Genomic DNA, 18933 nt, shown 5'->3' with positions numbered 1-18933 from the left:
GTTGATGCCGTGAATAATTGGCCCACTCCCACGTCACGCAAGGACGTACAACGATTCTTAGGGTTCTCAAATTTCTACAGAAAGTTCATTAGAAATTTCAGTTCAATAGCCTCACCTTTGCATGATCTTGCATCACCTTTGCATGATCTTACCTCACCACACAGACTCTTTGTGTGGAACCCGCTTTGTCAGTCAACTTTTCAGAGACTAAAATCGAGCTTTACCTCCGCTCCCATCCTCACTTTGCCAGATCCCAAACAGCAGTTTATTGTAGAAGTTGATGCGTCTGATGCCGGAATAGGAGCAGTGATCTGTCACAAATGTGTCAAGGATGGCAAGTTACATCCTTGTGCTTATCTCTCGAAAAAACTGACTCCAGCCAAGAGAAATTACAACATAGGTGACCGTGAACTGCTGGCTGTCAAGGTGGCTTTGGTGGAGTGGAGGCACTGGCTAGAAGGGGCTCAGACCCCGTTTTTAGTATGGACAGATCACAAGAACCTTGAGTATCTCAAGTCCGCTAAAAGATTCAATGCTAGGCAGGCTAGATGGGCTCTATTCTTCACAAGATTTAATTTCACGTTATCCTACCGACTTGGTTCTAAAAATGGTAAATCAGATGCTTTATCACGTATTTTTTGCGTAGAGAATTCTTTGTCCGACCCTAAAACCATTTTGCCCAAGTCATGTTTCATTTCTGCTTTTGTTTGGGACATTGAAACTGCGGTAAAAGAGGCTCTGAAGAACACTCTCAGCCCTGAAGATTGCCCTGAAAACAGGCTTTATGTGGTCCGGACCTTAAGGGGAAGAGTTACCCACTGGGCTCACACTAACAGGCCTGTATGTCACCCAGGCATTGCCAAAACTCAATCTGTGGTCGAACAGCGCTTTTGGTGACCTAATGTTAGACGAGATGTTATCTATTATGTCAATGCTTGCCAGGTATGTGCTGCTAACAAGCCCTCTCGTCACCGTCCTTCTGGGGAATTGCGACCCCTGCCAATACTACAACGTCCTTGGTCAGATATTTCCGTAGACTTTGTGACAGGATTACCGGCCTCTAAAGGAAATACCACCATTCTCACAGTTGTTGACAGATTCTCCAAGATGGCACACTTCATTGCATTGCCGAAACTCCCCTCACCTAAAGAAACTGCAGACTTGATGATAAACCAGGTATTCAAATTTCATAGTTTTCCCAAGAATGTGGTATCTGATAGGGGCCCCCAATTTGTTTTACGATTTTGTAAGGGGTTTTGCAAATTAATAGGTACTACCGTCAGTCTGTCTTCTAGGTTTCATCCTGAAACTAATGGACAAACTGAGTGGTTGAACCAGGACCTGGAGACTGGGCTCCGATGTCTCGCGTCACAGGAGCCACAATCCTGGACTCAGAAGCTGGTTTGGGTCGAGTTCTCTCACAATTCTTTCCCCTCTGCATCCACTGGTCTATTGCCTTTTCACATTGTCCATGGTTACCAACCATCTGTTTCCTGCCATAGCCCCAGAATCCAGTGTTCCATCTGCATTGACCTTGGTGAGACACTGCAGGAGGACCTGGGAGCGAGTCCGCCAAATGCTGCTACACCAAGGACGGTCCTACATGACAGCAGCTGACTGTAGGAGGACACCGGCCCCGAACTACAAAGTGGGTCAGCGAGTTTGGCTCTCCACCAAGCATATTCCACTCCGGGTGGAGTCCCGGAAGCTCGCTCCCAGGTTCTTTGGGCCCTTCCCCATCACAAAGGTAATCAACCCTGTCACCATGAAGCTTAGCCTCCCAAGGTCGATGCGGGTCCACCCTGCATTTCACGTCAGCCTGCTCAAGCTCGCCAGGGAGTCCCCTCTGGTCCCGCCTTCCAGGCCCCCTCCCCCCCGTTTCATGGACGGGGGCCCTGTCTTTACGATGAGGCGGCTGTTGTCGTCTCGTCGGAGGGGGTTTCAATATCTGGTGGACTGGGAGGGCTACGGGCCTGAGGAACGTTCATGGGTGCTGTCTGGGTTTATAGGTGATGACTCACTCATTCGGGACTTCCACGTTGCGCATCCTGGGGCTCCGGGGCCGGCCGTTAAGGGGGGGGGGGGGGGGGGCGCGTTCTGTCATCGGTGTGTATTATGGTTGTTGTCTTCCCCCTGTCTCGTACATACCTGCTCCTGAGAGAATCTTCCCCACCTGTGCCTCGTTTACCCTAATTACCCCATGCATTTAACCTCGTGTCTCATTCTTTCTGGTCGCCAGTTTGTTGTACCTTGTTGTCACGTTCCACCATTCCTTGTTTCCACGTCACCGACTCATAGTAAGACTAGACCCTGTTCTGATTATTGACCTTGCCCTTTTGCCTCACGTTTTGGGATACTGTTGCCTTTGCGGATTGCCTGCCTGTGTACCGACCTCTGCCAATTTATTAAACCTCTCTTTTTGAAACTGTCCATTTCAATTGGAGTCGTGCATTTTGGGTCCTGTCCTTTGTTCCGTTCATGATAAAAATATGCACATTGGCTCAATAAAAGGTTGGGAGACACTGCATTAGATAGTAATCCTATTGAGTGGAGTAACAAAAAATATTGCGGTTGAGAACCTCATAGCTCAAGCAAACACACACACATAAGACCATGACTTATTTTGATCATCTTAAAAGGGTATGGCACATTATATTAATGGGATTATTTGAAAACCCTAACAGATTGATGATTTTACTGACTTCATAAAAGCTCAGCTCCTGTTGGCTGAAACACCCGGTGGTGCAGGCCTGCTATACAGTACAATACATGCACACACAAGACACAACCATGCATGATGCATCTGTTAAATTTCCATTCTGTCCCATGGCTGTGCAGAATGAAATGTGTGGCGGCCTCATTTCACATGCGATTGTTCACGCTAGCTTGTTCTACGTGGGAGTGTCACTGTGAAATCAGAAAGGCGTTGACATCTGGTGGCCCGAGCAGATGGTCCATCCATGCGGGTCAATACTGATCAAACACGCTTGATAATGTGCACTGGAAGTCCATTCCCCTCACCTATCTGTGCAGATTTCACACCAGCAGCAAATCATTGGAAATAAATTGTCTTTATTGAAAAAAAACAAAACAAAACAATACATGTCGTTTCCTGATACATTTCCCACTTGATTAATAGAAAATAGTATGGTACATACAACGCTATCCTGTTATTTATACACAGAATGTTTTCTTGCAGACAATCTGTTGTCTTCTTTTGTTGGAAATTAAGCTAATAATCTTGTGAATGGCTACATTATTGACGTATAATTGAAGTTCAGCCCTGACCTGACCTCTTTGCAACTCTCAGCTAAGAGATCAAGTGCCAATACATCGCCTCAGCACGTGGCGTCAATACACCTGCTGTGACCTATCGGCGGAGATGTGGAGGAAGGCAGATCCATAGCATTGACAGCCCCCCGTTTTCTCCCCCCTGCGCTCTCATTAGAGCCACTCTATTAAATACCTTATGCATCTGTCTGTAGGTTGCATGCTGGGGGCTGGGACACAACGGTGGAGCCCGGCTGGTGGTCTGTAGAATTCTTTACAGCTGTGACCACCAGGCAAGGGGAATTGATAAATAGATCAACATTTTTAGGGCTTTTACATACTCAAAATCGTCCTGTGTAGCAACCTCCAGGAAAACAGTCCCCAAAGCCAGTTTTACTTAGCAATGTGACATTTGGTAGGCATGTCTATCACGAGTAGACAAAGTCTCGAGAAGAGACAGAAGGCTCACTTTGGCCATTTCAACAGGTCCTTCACAAACACACTAGTAGTCCTAAAGAGTTTGTCCGATTCCTTCCAAATATGAATGTGACAAAATGTTTGTTTTGGTCATTGCATGTGGCTGGAGCCTTACAGTGAAGTCTGATGACTCGTCATAAAACACGAAAATGTATTAATTCACAAGGTCAGAACTGGACAAAATGTGCTGTGTGTGGTGAAGGTCCCGCACATGAGATTAGGACAAAAAGCAACCATGCAGTTTTGGTGTAAATGTTCTTTTTTGTCATTTTACTTAATTTCTCTAGCAATACTGTATGCATGAAGTAGGTACTGTATGTACATCTAAAATTTTATTGTTAGGCCTTAGTAGTCGGGTTGCAACTGGGTGGAAAATTCTGGATATTATCTCATTATGGGAATTAAGTGGTAAATTTGCATAATTTAATGGAAATACATCATATTCAAATATGAATATAATTTTTTTTTCAGAAATATATGCAAAAAAGAAAAAGCTTTTCTTGCCCACATGCGAGGGCATCTAAAATGTGCACATATTGCACCTCAAATTTTGGCTCACAACACAAAACATAAAAATCAAGTAAGTGACTCATCGTAACTTCAAAACACTGGGGCACTCATAAATGAAGGTACTGTGGTGAGCCACAAGAGGGTGATATTCACCAGGGACGTGTATCTTCAAGGGAGGGGCTGGAGTTGAAAAGTTGAAAGGGAGTTGTTGGCTTCAAAGGGAGCGGTTGGCTGTTTGATGTTAAAACCATTTAGTTTGTATGTGGAGAGTAAAGTGACATGACTGGTTCTCGTCTTGTTATATACTGCCTCTCCACAGTTCCATGTTTTTTTCTGTCCAATCCAACTGCTTACTGCCACCAAGGAATATATTGGTCAAATTAGTTTTTCAACCGCTACGTGTGGAAGAGGGTCTAGTGCCGCGTGTCGGTAAAATTCAGGTTTGTAAACCACTGTAATGACTAACAGATCCCTGTAGCTTGTGGTGTTGCATCACTTTGGATGACGCAGTTCATTGAGTGAATTGTGAACGCCATGTTAAAAAAGCACACTTGAGGCATGCTGGAAGTCAGCGTTGCTTACAGCACGTTTCTTGGTTGTCTATCGCTATTACGTAGTCTTGTCTTTGTTGTTTTATATTTTGAAGTGTGATGAAAACAAAAAATATTAGCGTCAAAGTAGCTGTTCTGTGTGACATTTTTATTTATTTATTTTTTGTACAAAAAGCTCATTTTCACTGCTTTTTAATCAGAAACCGGTGTTTTTTGCTGAAACCAACCCATCTTCTACTGCTGATTACTAAGGAATAGAAAAAGGAAGAAACAAACTTTCTGCTGAAGAGAGTCTATGCTTTCTTTTGGTACGCTGCTTAAATTGTCACAGGACACAATATTCTGTGGGTCTCGAAAGATCAGTCAAAATGCTCTACACGCTTTGAAAATGGCTGACAGCGAATGAGTTAAGAGAAAACCTTTTGCTTCCAACTATCCATTTTCAGTACCGCTTATCCTCTCTAGGGTCGCGGGCGGACATACTGGCACCTATCTCAGCTGACTCTGGGCGAGAGGCGGGGTACACCAGTAACAGGCTTTTATTTGATAAATTCCTGCTATTTCCATAAATTCCCTTATGAAATTTCTGACTTGGAATTTACCCAAAGTTTGCAACCCTACTTGATGGAGGTCTGGGCTCTGCTGAGTGCCATTATTGTTCAATGATGGCATCAGTGGAAATATTCCTTATTTAAGAATCATAATATTTGTGCTTTAAGTACGTGACACGAGTCATTAAAAATGTTTTTGTGTTTGATGCTGTGTGCGAGTCCTCATTCAGAGGAGGTGGAGTTGAACCGGATGTGACCTTGCAGACCGGTGGAGTCCCCCGACGCGCCGGACGGTCCCATCCTCCTCAGCGACCGTTCGTCCGTCACCGACATGGAGCGAGAGAAAACCGGAGCTGAGGAGGTCGGAGCACCTGAAAGCCCGGAAGAATAAAAATCAAGATTCGTCATAATTAGTTCCACTGTTTCCCCCATTGTGTTCCCGGAGTATATTGAAAGTGACTCATATAAATAGAAAGATACATGAGAAATTGACTTGAGTGTACTCAAGATCAGGGTTGTACATTTAAAATTGCAGTTGGTTCAACCCCCTTTTTGGTATTCAAATCCACCTATCCATTTTCTATAGCGCTTATCCTGTTCAGGGTGCGAGCTGGAGCCTATCGCAGCTGACTACACCGCGAACTGGTCGCCAGTCTATTACAGGGCATATATAGACACAGACAACCATTCACACTCACAACCATGCACACTCACATTCAAGCCATCACTGAGTGGGAATTGAACCCACGCTGCTTGCACTGAAGTCAGTGGCACAAACCAACTTTTTACGACTCACAGGAGTAAAATGACATTCATTTAATTTTATTGCAGTGGATGAATGAAATTAAGCCCATTAAAGTGCCTGTGTGCTCGAGACCAATGCGGTAGCAGCGGCAGGCGAGTCATGGCGGCGCGTGGCAAGCTGCAGCCGCTTGAGCAATGACTGCAGATTTTGTTGCACCTTGAAGTCTCATCATCATCCTGCATGCACGCAGGGGAGGGGGATGGTGAGAGAGGCCACACTGGGAATTCTGCCTCTGACATTGCTCTCATCAGGAAAGTGGTGGGAACTGCTCTTAAGTAGATTTTTCTCACTAGACTTGCTAACAAGGCAGATAACTAGCTTAATAGCATGGGAAACATCAGTAAAGCTGTGTAATTTTTTCCTTCTTCTTAGTACAGGCACCATGAAAGTTTTTTTTTTTTTTTTTTTTTTAAAGAGGGGAGCTATTTTGTGTGCTCAGAAGACTACCACCCCATTGTGTCAAATTATCAACAGGTATTATATGTAATTTACAGTAAAATTTTTATATTTGTGTTTCAGTACATTTCAGAGTCTGTACTTTTTACTTTTATTTAGGTAAAGGAGATTTTTTTTAACATGAGTATCTGTTGTTCAAATTAAGTAAAGAGTGGGAGTTATTAAATTAAGTAAAGAGTGGGAGTTTTGCCACCTCTGTATCACACACGCACACAGTCAGGCTGGCATTTGCAGCCAAGTGCTGCAAATGTCTGCTTATTTATGTGGTGAAGGTCTGGTGATGGCACAAGTTCACCAGGTGGCTGCATTACACTGTTTATCAGCGGGATGATCGCTTCATGAGAGCCAGCACGCAAAACAACCCCTCACACACCTCTCTCTCTGTTCCTTGCGTTTGCCAAAAAATGCCTTCCTGATTGCTCTTGCCTCTCGATTTTTTCCCACGATACACACAGATGCACGGTAGCCATCTGGGAAAGTGCTGCACCAACCCTCTATTCAGCATCAGAGTTATTAATTCACACTCTAAGGTGGTCATACTGACAGCACCGCAGAACAAATTCAGGTTTAATGTGAATTCATAATCATTTAAAGGTATCCTAACACCTCTGAAAATGTATCTAAGTCAATGTTATGATTAGGATGATGTCCTTAATGCTATATTTTGCAAATACAATAAAACACCCTGGAAAGTGAATTAAGAGATCGCCAAATATACATTTGAAGATAATATCTGGACACGTGAAGAGAACTTTGCAGTACTGAATTGGGGAGATATACCATGAAACCGTTTTTCACTATTTCAGTTTTCCCAATTTTTTGGGGCATCGCTGGTGATGCACTTTGGAGTCCAGGCTGAGCCGACTCTGTGGGATATATTCCAGCCCCCGAAGGCTTTAAGCGGATAATATTTTCAAACGTAGTTATGGGTAGGCATAAGAATGACGCTAGACGAAGTATCATCCATTTTTCAAGTTGCAGTAGTAGAATTTGATTGACAGTTGAGCGGGGCGTGGTTTTAGCGTATTCGGCGGACACGCCCACAGCGTTTGAGAGCGGAGACATTGACTTGATTGTTCGTGATTTTGAAGCCTCATTTCACAGCATACATTGGGTGATTTTTTTTTAATCATTCAATTTTGGCAAGGTTGCCTTCCTCTATCTCACCTGTGTTTTGTTTGACTTTGCTGTTAGTCTTCTTTTGCATCATGTTTTCATACTCTCTCACCTCGTCCATGCTTAGCCCTAAAAATGGAAAATAAATACAGACACATACTGATTACGATGTCAATCTTCCTCAAAAAGTAAACGTTACAAACTTGAATATTTACAATTATAGTTTAGGTTACAGCCTAATAGAGCTCAGGTCAAACTATGGTAGCCAACCCACGTGTGAAAATGAAGACTCGTACACCCCTCTACCCGTATTCAATTGGGTCTGTTTTCAATTTCAAAACAGCACACACAGAAAAATAAATAAATAAATAACTACGAAAACCACGTCACATTGCACTCATCAAGTCGGAACGAGACAACAACCGGAGGACAGGGTGGCTCTCCTGTATTTACTTCTTCATACAAACTTTAAATTTAAATAAGAAAACAGCATTGCAGCAAAGTGGAGGCTGTGGAGTTAACACTGTTTGCCCGCCTAGTCAAGATTTTATAATACTTAATTCACCTATTTGTGTGTTTTTTTTCTTCTGAAAAACTTGAGTACTCACTGTTGGCATCATGTTGTGGCATCTAAAGGCTGTTTTAAACTTTATACGGGGGACTCAATTACTTGCTGATTTGGGCTAATTGTGGTCGGGATCACATTACTGCACAGGTTTGGCGAGTCACATGACTTGAAGCAATTAATACTTTGACTTGGTATTCATGAGACTTGACATGACCTTAGATTTAACGAGTCTTGCCATATGAAAATCTGCATTTTCACAAAATTGTGCAGTTTTTTTTTTTTTCTAAAGAAGAGTTATTTTTCCATGTAGTGTGTGCAAATTTGGCAAGCCACTAGCATCCTACTATGCTGAGGCCACCTCATTAAATAAGTACAGTAGCGCACTATGGAGGGAGATCAGCGGGGGAGTGGGTGCTGCTGAACCTTTTTTTTTTTTTTTTTTTTTTTTTTTTTTGCCAACTCCGAAATTTTTTTTGGGCCCCCACAGAGGGGCACAAAATGGGGACATCCCCCCTGCCCTCCCGTTCTGTCTATATTGACTTATGACTTGCAGATTTGCGAGTTACTCCCATCTCTGCCTGGTTCTGATTTGCCAGTGGAAAAGCACCAGTACAGAGAAGAACCCATCCATCCATCCATTTTCTGAGCCGCTTCTCCTCACTAGGGTCGCGGGGGTGCTGGAGCCTATCCCAGCTGTCATCGGGCAGGAGGCGGGGTACACCCTGAACTGGTTGCCAGCCAATTGCAGGGCACATAGGAACAAACAACCATTCACACTCACAGTCATGCCTACGGGCAATTTAGAGTCTCCAATTCATGCATGTTTTTGGGATGTGGGAGGAAACCGGAGAGCCCGGAGAAAACCCACGCAGGCACGGGGAGAACATGCAAACTCCACACAGGCGGGGCCGGGGATTGATCCCGGGTCCTCAGAACTGTGAGGCTGACGCTCTAACCAGTAGTCCACCGTGCCGCCCAGAGAAGAACCAGGCAGTGGAAAAGTTGCATTATAGCACTTTTTCACTATTTGAATGAATCCTGCTCTTGACATCATGGAATAATGAAAATAAAAATCCACCGATGAAAAAACCTGCTCCATTCAGTCCATTAATCTCTTCAGGTGACCAGTGTGCAGTTTATGAACCAATTCCATTAGAACATTTGGAGCTTCAATACTGCCATTAAGTTTTAATATAAAAAAGAAAATTGGCATTGTAGGATAACAATGGACACGAAAACAAGTATTGGCAATGAAAAAGAAACATTTTATCCTGATATACATATATTTTTCTAACATGGTGTTTCTCAATGTCAGATTTTGGATTTTGTAGATTTAGATTTTGTCTTCCTTTTCTTCAGTGACAGTGCTGTAATTTGTCATTCGGATTCAATCTTGATTGAACCATTATTATTTTTTTCACATTCAATTTAATCACACATATATGTAAATTAACCATCAAATTTCAAGTAAAATACCATCTGTACAATACTGGGTGTTCCAAAAGTCACAATAAGATTTCTTTTTTTCTATTTTGTTTCAGGGTTCATGAGGACAGACGTAACGCCATCACCATTCGACAGCTTCGGCTTTACAATTTTTGGAAGCATATCAGTCCCTTGTCCATGACTCGCCAATTGATAGTGGAGCAGCGTTGCAAAATTGTAATTTTCTGTCCCCGACTGCAGTCTCCAGTGGCCGTTAGAGAAGCTTTATGGCTGTCACCAACATTTACACAATCCAGAGCAAATTTCTCAAAACAGGATCTGTTCTTGACAGACCACACAGCGGAAGGTCTGCTACTATCACCTCTGATGAAAACACAAAACTCAAAGTCAGGGAAAGACTATCCGGAGTACAGTATTGTCAGCATAGGTGGTAGTAGCAGGTCTAAACTGTTAAATGGAAGGTGTATGGTAACTTTCAGGACATCCTATATTTTGAAGTTTCAGGTGCAACAATCGAACCACGAAATTACTCACAGACCACCGTGGGGTTTTCTTGGGGACCACACTTTGAGCTACACTGGTTCATAAACTGCCTTTGAATGTTTTCTTTACTGATAATTTGACACTTTTCTTAACAGAGGAAAGGAATAAAGACAATCAAGTCCCTGTGCGCAGTTGAGTTGCCCTTGAGCAAAGCACCAAAATGCTCTGGAACACGATCTGACGCCTCTCCCTTAATGCATGCTGGGCCGTACATCCCATTGTGCATGAGTGTTCGGATTTGTGTTGCGTGTCGAATGCAATAGTAGAAAACAGCATCAATTGAAGTTGCCCACAGGTGATAATAAAGAACAGCTAATTATTATATCAATTACTATGAACATCTTTTCCACGGGATAAGACTTCCCACATGATTGTTTAGGAAATAAGACACCCGTCACTGCAGCGGTTTGGGTTAAGTAACTTGCTACCAGCAGCAATTGTCCAATGCAATTCCTTGAAATATTTGTTTAGTTACATTTAGGTGGTAACTTTTTCGACGTAAATTAATTAAACAGTGTTTGGATGGTCATAGGGTTGCATTAAGGAATAAAGTTGTAAAAGAAAACTATAACGACAAATTGTATGCTTGAATTTTGGTATTGTCAAGTGAGACGTTGTGTGTTCTTTGACCCACCGTGCCATTCGTCCACCCAAGCAACTGCTTGCCTGTGACCAATCAGGAGAATATCCCGGATGTTCTGACGAAAGCAAAGATAACAAGACAATCAAACTGCAATCATTGCCATTACGTCACACCCTTTCCTTTAAATTTTTGTATTTTTTCCTTGGGTTATTGTCCTTTGCTAATATTGCATTTCCTCGATGAGTCATGGTAATAGATGCCGCGCCCTAATTAGTCGCCTGCACGTCAACCACTTAAAGTCATAATAAAGACGAATAAATATTTCCTTTTTCCCCATTTGTAAAAAAGTCTTGGTTCTATACTCTGTTGTTCACACAATCGAGAGTTAAATGCGGTGGCCATTTGAACTCAGTTAATAACCAGAAGCATTTACCACATGTTGTAAACAACTTCCCTGCACAGGATTAAATATGTGTCTTTAATGACCATTCCAGTAAACTCTGTCATGTTATCGCACCACAATGCTGTGTGTTGTTGTCATGAGCTGTCGCTTATTATTATTATTATATTTTTGCTTTGAGGTACAGTCAGAATGTATGTTACAAGTGAGCTTCTTTGCTTTGAAAGAGACAAAAAGTCAAACACACGAAAGCAAAATGAAAACACTTGTAAGGAGCATGGGGCAGATGCTAACACTAACCCTTGTGTCAAATTCCACTATATTGCGGTTCATTGTTTCGTTATCGCGAGCAGCACTGAAAAAAACAAATAAAATAAAATAAAAAAAAAAAGACTCAGTCTCACTCTGTGTATGAAATCCTCAGTCTTGGTCTGAAAGCCGTACACCTCAAAGCTGCACTGCACCCGCTTGTAGGAGCACATGATGGGCTGGTGGTCCTCTCTCCAGCCTTCCTCCAGGGGCCCTCGCTGAGTCTTACTCGACTGCCAGCGAGACAGGTCCTGCACAGAGCAAACAGAGGTCCTATAAGCAAACATGCTGAGCGGGCGGGAAACGGGGCCCTCCGAGGCTTGAGGAGGAAGACTTGGGATGCGTGCAAGCAGATTGTATGCACTACGCAGCCAATAAAGTGTCACAATATGAACATGCAACTTAAGGGTGATTAAAATCCAGATTTTTATATTCTCACCATGCCGTTTAAGATGTGACTCGGCTGCACTCTTGTTTGCTATTACTTGCGTGTACTTGTTTGCGCGCTCATTAGACCCGTGCACGTGACGGTTGAAACAAACGAGGTACAGCGGCTGAGGCCTTGGCCCCAGGATCAGACTTCTGGGCAAGCTATTTTGCACAGAAAAGCTACACTCTGAAAATAACTCTGAATTTGGCAGACATTGTGCTTTTTGTACCACGTTTTTTTCCTGTCACCCTCTGCTTGACCACCTGGCTGCTATAACTCTTGTCTGTTCCTTACCCCAGCTGAGTATGAGTGGAAAAGACATTCTACGCTTAGTGGGAACAAGTCCTGTGACTGATACTAGTAATCACTCAAGTCAGACTCATTGCGCATCCAAGTGAAGACTGTATCTGAAACGAAAGTTTATGGTCTTTATGTATGTTTATCTGTATCTACTGGTCTTAATATTTAACCTTTACAAATAGGACTAAAAGGGACAGGTAATGAAAAAGGTTTGCGTGTTTCAGCTTTTAGGTATTGGATGTCTAAAAACTTACATATTATCCGCTGTTCCAATGCTGTCATCGCTTCATCTTTCTTCATGAAACGACAAGAAACATTATTACCAGTTTAGTAAGAGATACTACTACTAGTGCGCCTTTCCATAAAGCCCGCATTTAGCTCTCCTGTTCTGCCATTTTGTTTGTTTTTCACACTTTACTGGCTGCGTATGACATCAGCTTCTTAGAGATTTAAAAGAATAGACAAGTAAAAGGGGAAGCACATAGGAATGATGGTTAGCATGTCTGCCTCAGAGTTAGGAGGTTCTGGGTTCAAATCTCAGCTCGGTCCCTCCTGTGTGGAGTTTGCTTGTTTTCTCCAGGTCCTCCGACTTCATCCCATATTCCAAAAACATGCGGTTTAGGTCCATTGAAGACATGGAATTGTCCATAGTTGTGAATGTGAGTGTAGATAGTTGTTAGTCTACATGGTGGGTGAGAAGTATTTTGTATAATTATTGAACTTAGTATCACAGAAGTCATTATGAAAATATTATTTATACAGAGAATACTAATGAGGATTTCTTATTTTCATATTGTCTTATTTCTTGAATTCATTTGAATGTTGAGGAGCGAGCTAAGATAGCAAGCTTACTTTTGTTGCCCTTATCTTCCAATACCTTCTCATCTTTTCTTTCATTTTACACAAATATGGATTTTATTACCAAGTTAAATTGCCTAGTTAAATTCACCCAGCCTGCATATGTGCCCTGTGATTGGCTGGTGACCAGTCCAGCGCTTAGCCCGCCCTTCGCCCAAAGTCAGCTGGGAACGGCTCCACCTCACCTACGCTGCTAACCGTCCCGACCTTGTTCGATTGGCCATTTTTGGCCATGTTCAAACATAGCATGTCATTTTCAAAACGTTTATTGCTTTTTTTACCAGATTATTTTTGTTTTAAACTAACATCAGTTCATTTTTATTTTTGAAATTTGTATATATATTCTCAGTTCCACCGCGTTACAGAAAATGAATGGACAGATAACTAAAAAAAAGGTGAGGGTAGCTTGAGCTTGCCAAATAATGAGCATAAAATGATGTGATACTGACAACTGCTGTACATCATTTGGTTACACATTTATAAAGCTAGTTGTTGTTTTTTAAAGTATGCATTTGTGTAATATAACATGACACACCTCTGAGTCTTTGTAGTGTTTTTCAGGTATGGGGTCACTCAGGATATCCAGGAAAGTCACATCCTCTGCGGGTGTCGGCCCGTCCATGAATACCTTTGTCCAAAACAGAAGCATGTCAGAAAAAACACGTGGACTTGAACATATCTGTTGTGCGGTTAAATGGCAAGAGAAAGACAACAGCAATTCCTCGTACAGAAGTGTGCTTAAAGGCGAAAGTACTATGGACTAAAAAGAAGACTAATTCTATCTCTGAGACATAGGTTTGGAGACAGGAGGGCCACATAGTAGGGACCCAATCTGGAAAATTCTAGAAATATGGACTTGTTAGACAGATGTCAGCTCGGGTTGATGTGCGCTTGCGATAATGTTGCGCAAAAACTACATATTGACATCTCTGCCTTGATGCACATGTACGGTGTGTAATATCATACATAAAAAGTGTGTCAAATTAATTTCCCCGAGGGGACCATAAAAGGTAGCAAGAAAAAAAAAGAAAGAAATAACAGAGGAATAAATTCTGTTACTTAGCGGGAATATGAAGGGAGTGTGCGTTTAGCGGACCTTGTTTCAAATGAACTGAGTTTGTTCATGTTATTGCTGAAAAATGTCATAAGAATCTCCTTCACATGCACAAATTATTCATATCTTGGTGTGAGATTTTATTTATTTAATGAATGATTAAATTTTAGTTGGAAATGACACATGAAAGTGACCAAAAAAATGTCTTTTTCATTGGGTTTTTTTTTCTTCTTTTTTTTGACTATAGGTTCTATATGAAATGATCCATACCCTCTCTTAACACATGCACAATATACAGCCAATGCATAGTGGATGCATAGTAGATTTTCCTAGACGTTACCAGGATCTTTTAGAATGCTGCTGAAGTTTTCCCCTCAACATTGTCTGATAAGTTTTAATAAAAACAAACCCACCGGCCACAAAATAGTCTTCTTCCATTTCTTTTCCTCTTTCAGCCAGTTTCTGGGGCACACTGGCCCTGAATAATTGCATAATAATAATTCTCAAAATGGAAAACGCAAGAATCATTAAAACAAATTGAGTCTTTTTGCCAATTTCCAGCTAAATGCCATACTGTACTGTGCATTTAAACATTTCAGTGGATCTAATATAAAGTGGCACAATGCCACCCTTTTATCTGCTCACATGAGACTCAACATTTGTGTGTGCAAGTTTCTTGTTGGAGTCTTTTTGATGCCAAATTTTCAATATCCATCCATCCATTTTCTGAGCTGCTTATCCTCACAAGGGTCGCGGGAGTGCTGGAGCCTATCCCACCTATTATTGGGCAGGAGGCGGGGTACACCCTGAACTGGTTGCCAGCCAATCGCAGGGCACATACAAACAAACAACCATTCGCACTCACATTCACACCTACGGGCAATTTAGAGTTGTCAATTAACCTAGCATGCATGTTTTTGGGATGTGGGAGGAAACCGGAGTGCCCGGAGAAAACCCACGCAGGCACGGGGAGAACATGCAAACTCCACACAGGAGGGGCCGGGGATTGAACCCCGGTCCTCAGAACTGTGAGGCAGATGCTCTAACCAGTCGGTCACCGTGCCCAAATTTTCAATAGACTCCAGCTCCAGCATGCCCGCGACCCTAATGTGGAGAAGCGGCTCAGAAAATGGATGGATGGATCGATAATAATAACAACTCAGCTTGTCTGGTTAAAAAACCTGCCAGTACTGCAGTCTCTGCTTTTCTTGTTTTCCCTTTAACAACTTAATCAACATTTTCCCACTACTACTACACTACTTCACTAAAACAACTGCTAATAAGGGATAAACGATTTGGGAAAAATCTAATGGATATTTTCCCCAGATATCCCAGTTTCAATTCCAGCCTTCCTCTTACAGTCTTATCTGATTTTATTTGAAGCATAAAATAGGATGGTTGTCTTTTAAAACATTGCGTTTTATGAATGTAGCATTTTGTTTAAATAAAATAAATAATGAATGTTAAGAATGTGTGCGTGAAGTCAATATTAGAGTTGCACACAGTAACTTGACACAATGGTGTTGCCGTATGAAGTCATAATTTGTTTCTGCAGTGTGTAAATCAGGTTACCCCATGCATGTACTCAGTGTAATTGAGGACGCGTTGCAATATTAAAGTATATCACTTCGTATTTACTGTTTACTTTTCATATGTGCCGAGATTGAAGCGAGCACTTCAACTTATTTGTTGACTTTTAAGGCGCACACCCGCAGCTCCGAGGAGATCGGTTTAGCCTGTTTACTCCATGATGCCATTTTGCTTGAACAGTGAAATAACTCCCTTATATTTTGGCGCAAACTAGGTAGTTTGTGGTGGTGGGAAGTAACAAAGTAGAAATGCTTCTTCACTGTATTTGTTTACCTTAAAGCAGTTTTAAAACTCTTAGCAAGATTTGAATATAGCTTCAATTAGTAAACCCCCCTAACTCCTCACAGAGTCTCTGACCAACGCTGCACCCCTCACTAACGTTAAGACGACAGGTCAACACGCTTCTATTTTTTTTTTTTTCAGGTCAACACGCTTCTATTTTTCTGATGACTTCTTACTTATACTCCCTAGACCTGACAACACGATGTAAAAAAGTCCGAAGTGGAGCGATGTAAAGTCATCCGCAGTTGAGATATTGATTGATTGAGATCTTGGGGTCTTATTATGCGGGAAGAACGGGGAAGCAGTGCCATGGAGGAATGTGAACCAGGAAGCATTAACAATGACAGCAACAGATTCAGAGAAGCAAAGACATTCCCAAGAGTGTGAGTACTTGCCCCCTTTGGGAGTACGAGAGCTTCGTCTAGCCCTACTACTACTAATACTCTCTCACCTTGACCATACTCACATTGTCATTACAGCCGTTGTTGTTCTCAAACCGCGTCTCAATACGGATGCTGAACTTGGGGAGAAATGATACCTGAACGGAGACAAAAGTACAAATTCGGGGCAAAGAGTGAACGAGGATGTTTGTACACATTAGTTGGCGCCTGGGTGAAGTCGTGTACTTCAAATGATGCGGAAGAAGACTTACTGAGTATTCTGTTGCACCGCAGATGTTCAATATGGAGAAAAAAAAAGCGAAAATGCATTACCTACTCACACATGCATCGGCATGCAGTTGGTGTCATGTGTATGTGTAAACACACAAACATATTACTACAGAGAAAATGCTAAATATTTGATAGTACTCGCACAAACATCTGTTGAAAGTAAACATGAGCTGCAAAATAAACGGATGTAAAGCAGTGTTTAACACTGGGAAGAAAAAACAAACACACAAGCACCTGTGATGGTGTACGGGTAAAAATTCCAGGCCTTCTCCGTCACATAAAAGAACCGCGGGGCAAACACCTTCGCCCAGGCTGGCAGCTTACTGTAACCACACCCAGAAGATCGAGCAAAGGGAATGGCGCGTTACACACAAACATAAAGAGAAATTGACAAGAAATGGTTCTCATCACCAGATTACCTGTGGGCAATTTTCTTGGCTGCATTATTTGTTTGTGTGACTCATTTATAAATAAACCGGTGGAGACTAGTTGCTCATACTTGTTCTATGTCATGTGGTACAAAGCAGTCAAATTGTTTTTGGGGTGTGATTTTGTGTTGTGTCTACATTTATGGAAGCCAGATTAGAGCATGTGAGGTCACCTTTCTCGGAAACAGGTGGTAAGACTACTTGAGGTTCTTCTCCTGGCATATGCCACACAATTGCCTAAGTGCCAGTTTGTATGCGGATTATTCCACCAAATCAGTACTATTTGCTTGTTGTAACTCTCTCAAAATAAACAGTTTCATCTTTTTCAACTCTAAATCTGATAATATACATATTGAACTACCTTTCATTTCTTTCATGTCATTGTTTTTTTTTGTATTGAAACTTTACTTGAGTAACAGGACTGAAAGTAACAGTAGAGAGTTTCGAGCATAGAATTAGCAAATACATGAAATATAGCCACGTGTAACATTGAAAGTTTTTTTGTTTTTTTTAAATTAGTTTTAATGTTTTAGGCTAGGAAGCATTTTTTAACCACAAAAAACTTACAGCATACACTCAAAATCCCGCGATATGGCAAGTTATCCGCGATATGAAAAAAATCTGCAATGCACCGCAATAGGTGAACTGTGATATAGCGAGGGAACACTGTACACTTTTTATTTCCTGCAGACGCAAATGGAATGGCCCATTTACAACATTCTGGCCCTTACATTAGCAACAAATGGTAGGACTTCAGACAGTCCTTCCCAGCTGACAGTCCCCAAAGTACGCATTTTGATGTTCAACATTGTACATTTAAGCAGGTCCTTGTTTTAGCAATAAGTGGGTTGAGTTAGCAATTTGACTAGATGCACAAACCAGTTTGTGTGCGAAACATCACAGCATGTCTTTACCGATGATGACGTGAAGTCATTATGGGTTTCAAGCTTCTTACTTTAGAGATAGGTGTGAAGATTCCTTTGGGTTATGCTCAGCTCAATGTCCCCATTAGACCCTAAGTACAAGTATGTGTTGAACTTTTGGCATGTGTTTGTTTATGAGGTTCTAAGGGTTTGGAGTGAAGTCCCAATGTACAGTGGAAATTGGGGCCGGTTTGCACTTCAGGACTGGGTGGAAGATTTCAGCAGTGGACGTAAACACAAGTCCACATGTGTGCAACTTCTGGCATATTGGGACTAATGAGGACCGAAAGTCCCACAAGCACAGAAAGATGAGGAAAATCTTCCGCAATGTGAAGATTTCTCAATGTCTTTAAGAGTTTATTTTAGGATTAGTTGGCGGTTTTAAAGGGGTGATTAGAATAAGAGTTGAGGTTGATTGAGGTTAATTAGTTAGGTGAGATTAGGTGTATGAAATTAATTTCTCAGTTGAAAGAAAATTCTGGATTATCACCATTATATTTGCTAATGGCAGCATTGCCACTAGCAATTTTTGCACATTTTTAGCCTCTGATTCACTGACAAACCTTTGCCAGAAACTGCTCATGTTGTAACATGTTGGGAGACAAAAATAAAAATAATAATCATGTGATAATTACTGAAAGCCCAAAAAAGGATTGGGGACAACATATACTTGTACTGGAGAATTAGCCTTCACATAACTATCACACAGTATCGGCCTCAACATGGCAATGGCACTTGGACTTTGTATGCACACAGGTCAAATGTCACTCTGGGAGGTACAGTATCTGTTGTGTTGAAATCTTTGTATTGCA

At 41.8% G+C, this 18933-nt stretch overlaps 1 protein-coding gene across 3 annotated transcripts in view; it reads right to left on the bottom strand.

The window, feature by feature from the left end:
* Positions 1-2949: 2949 nt before the first annotated feature.
* The window catches only part of pitpnc1b (phosphatidylinositol transfer protein cytoplasmic 1b), a 30717-nt gene continuing 14733 nt past the window's right edge, over positions 2950-18933 (bottom strand). The window contains exons 3-10 of one of the 3 annotated variants that reach the window (XM_061674504.1): positions 17005-17093; positions 16752-16759; positions 16566-16637; positions 13709-13801; positions 11681-11836; positions 10928-10991; positions 7788-7865; positions 2951-5730 (exon numbers count right to left, since the gene is read on the bottom strand). In XM_061674504.1, the coding sequence (XP_061530488.1) occupies positions 5582-5730; positions 7788-7865; positions 10928-10991; positions 11681-11836; positions 13709-13801; positions 16566-16637; positions 16752-16759; positions 17005-17093 (709 nt within the window). In that variant the 3' untranslated portion in view covers positions 2951-5581. Of the gene's footprint in view, positions 5731-7784; positions 7866-10927; positions 10992-11680; positions 11837-13708; positions 13802-16565; positions 16760-17004; positions 17094-18933 lie in introns of those variants that run through there. The other 2 variants (XM_061674503.1, XM_061674505.1) reach the window with 2 other exon arrangements.

Source organism: Phycodurus eques, chromosome 4, assembly GCF_024500275.1.
Source record: "Phycodurus eques isolate BA_2022a chromosome 4, UOR_Pequ_1.1, whole genome shotgun sequence".
In the NCBI taxonomy this organism is placed as follows: Eukaryota; Metazoa; Chordata; class Actinopteri; order Syngnathiformes; family Syngnathidae; genus Phycodurus; species Phycodurus eques.
The sequence above is the reverse complement of the archived record's forward strand: the minus strand, read 5'-3'. Positions and strand labels throughout refer to the sequence as shown.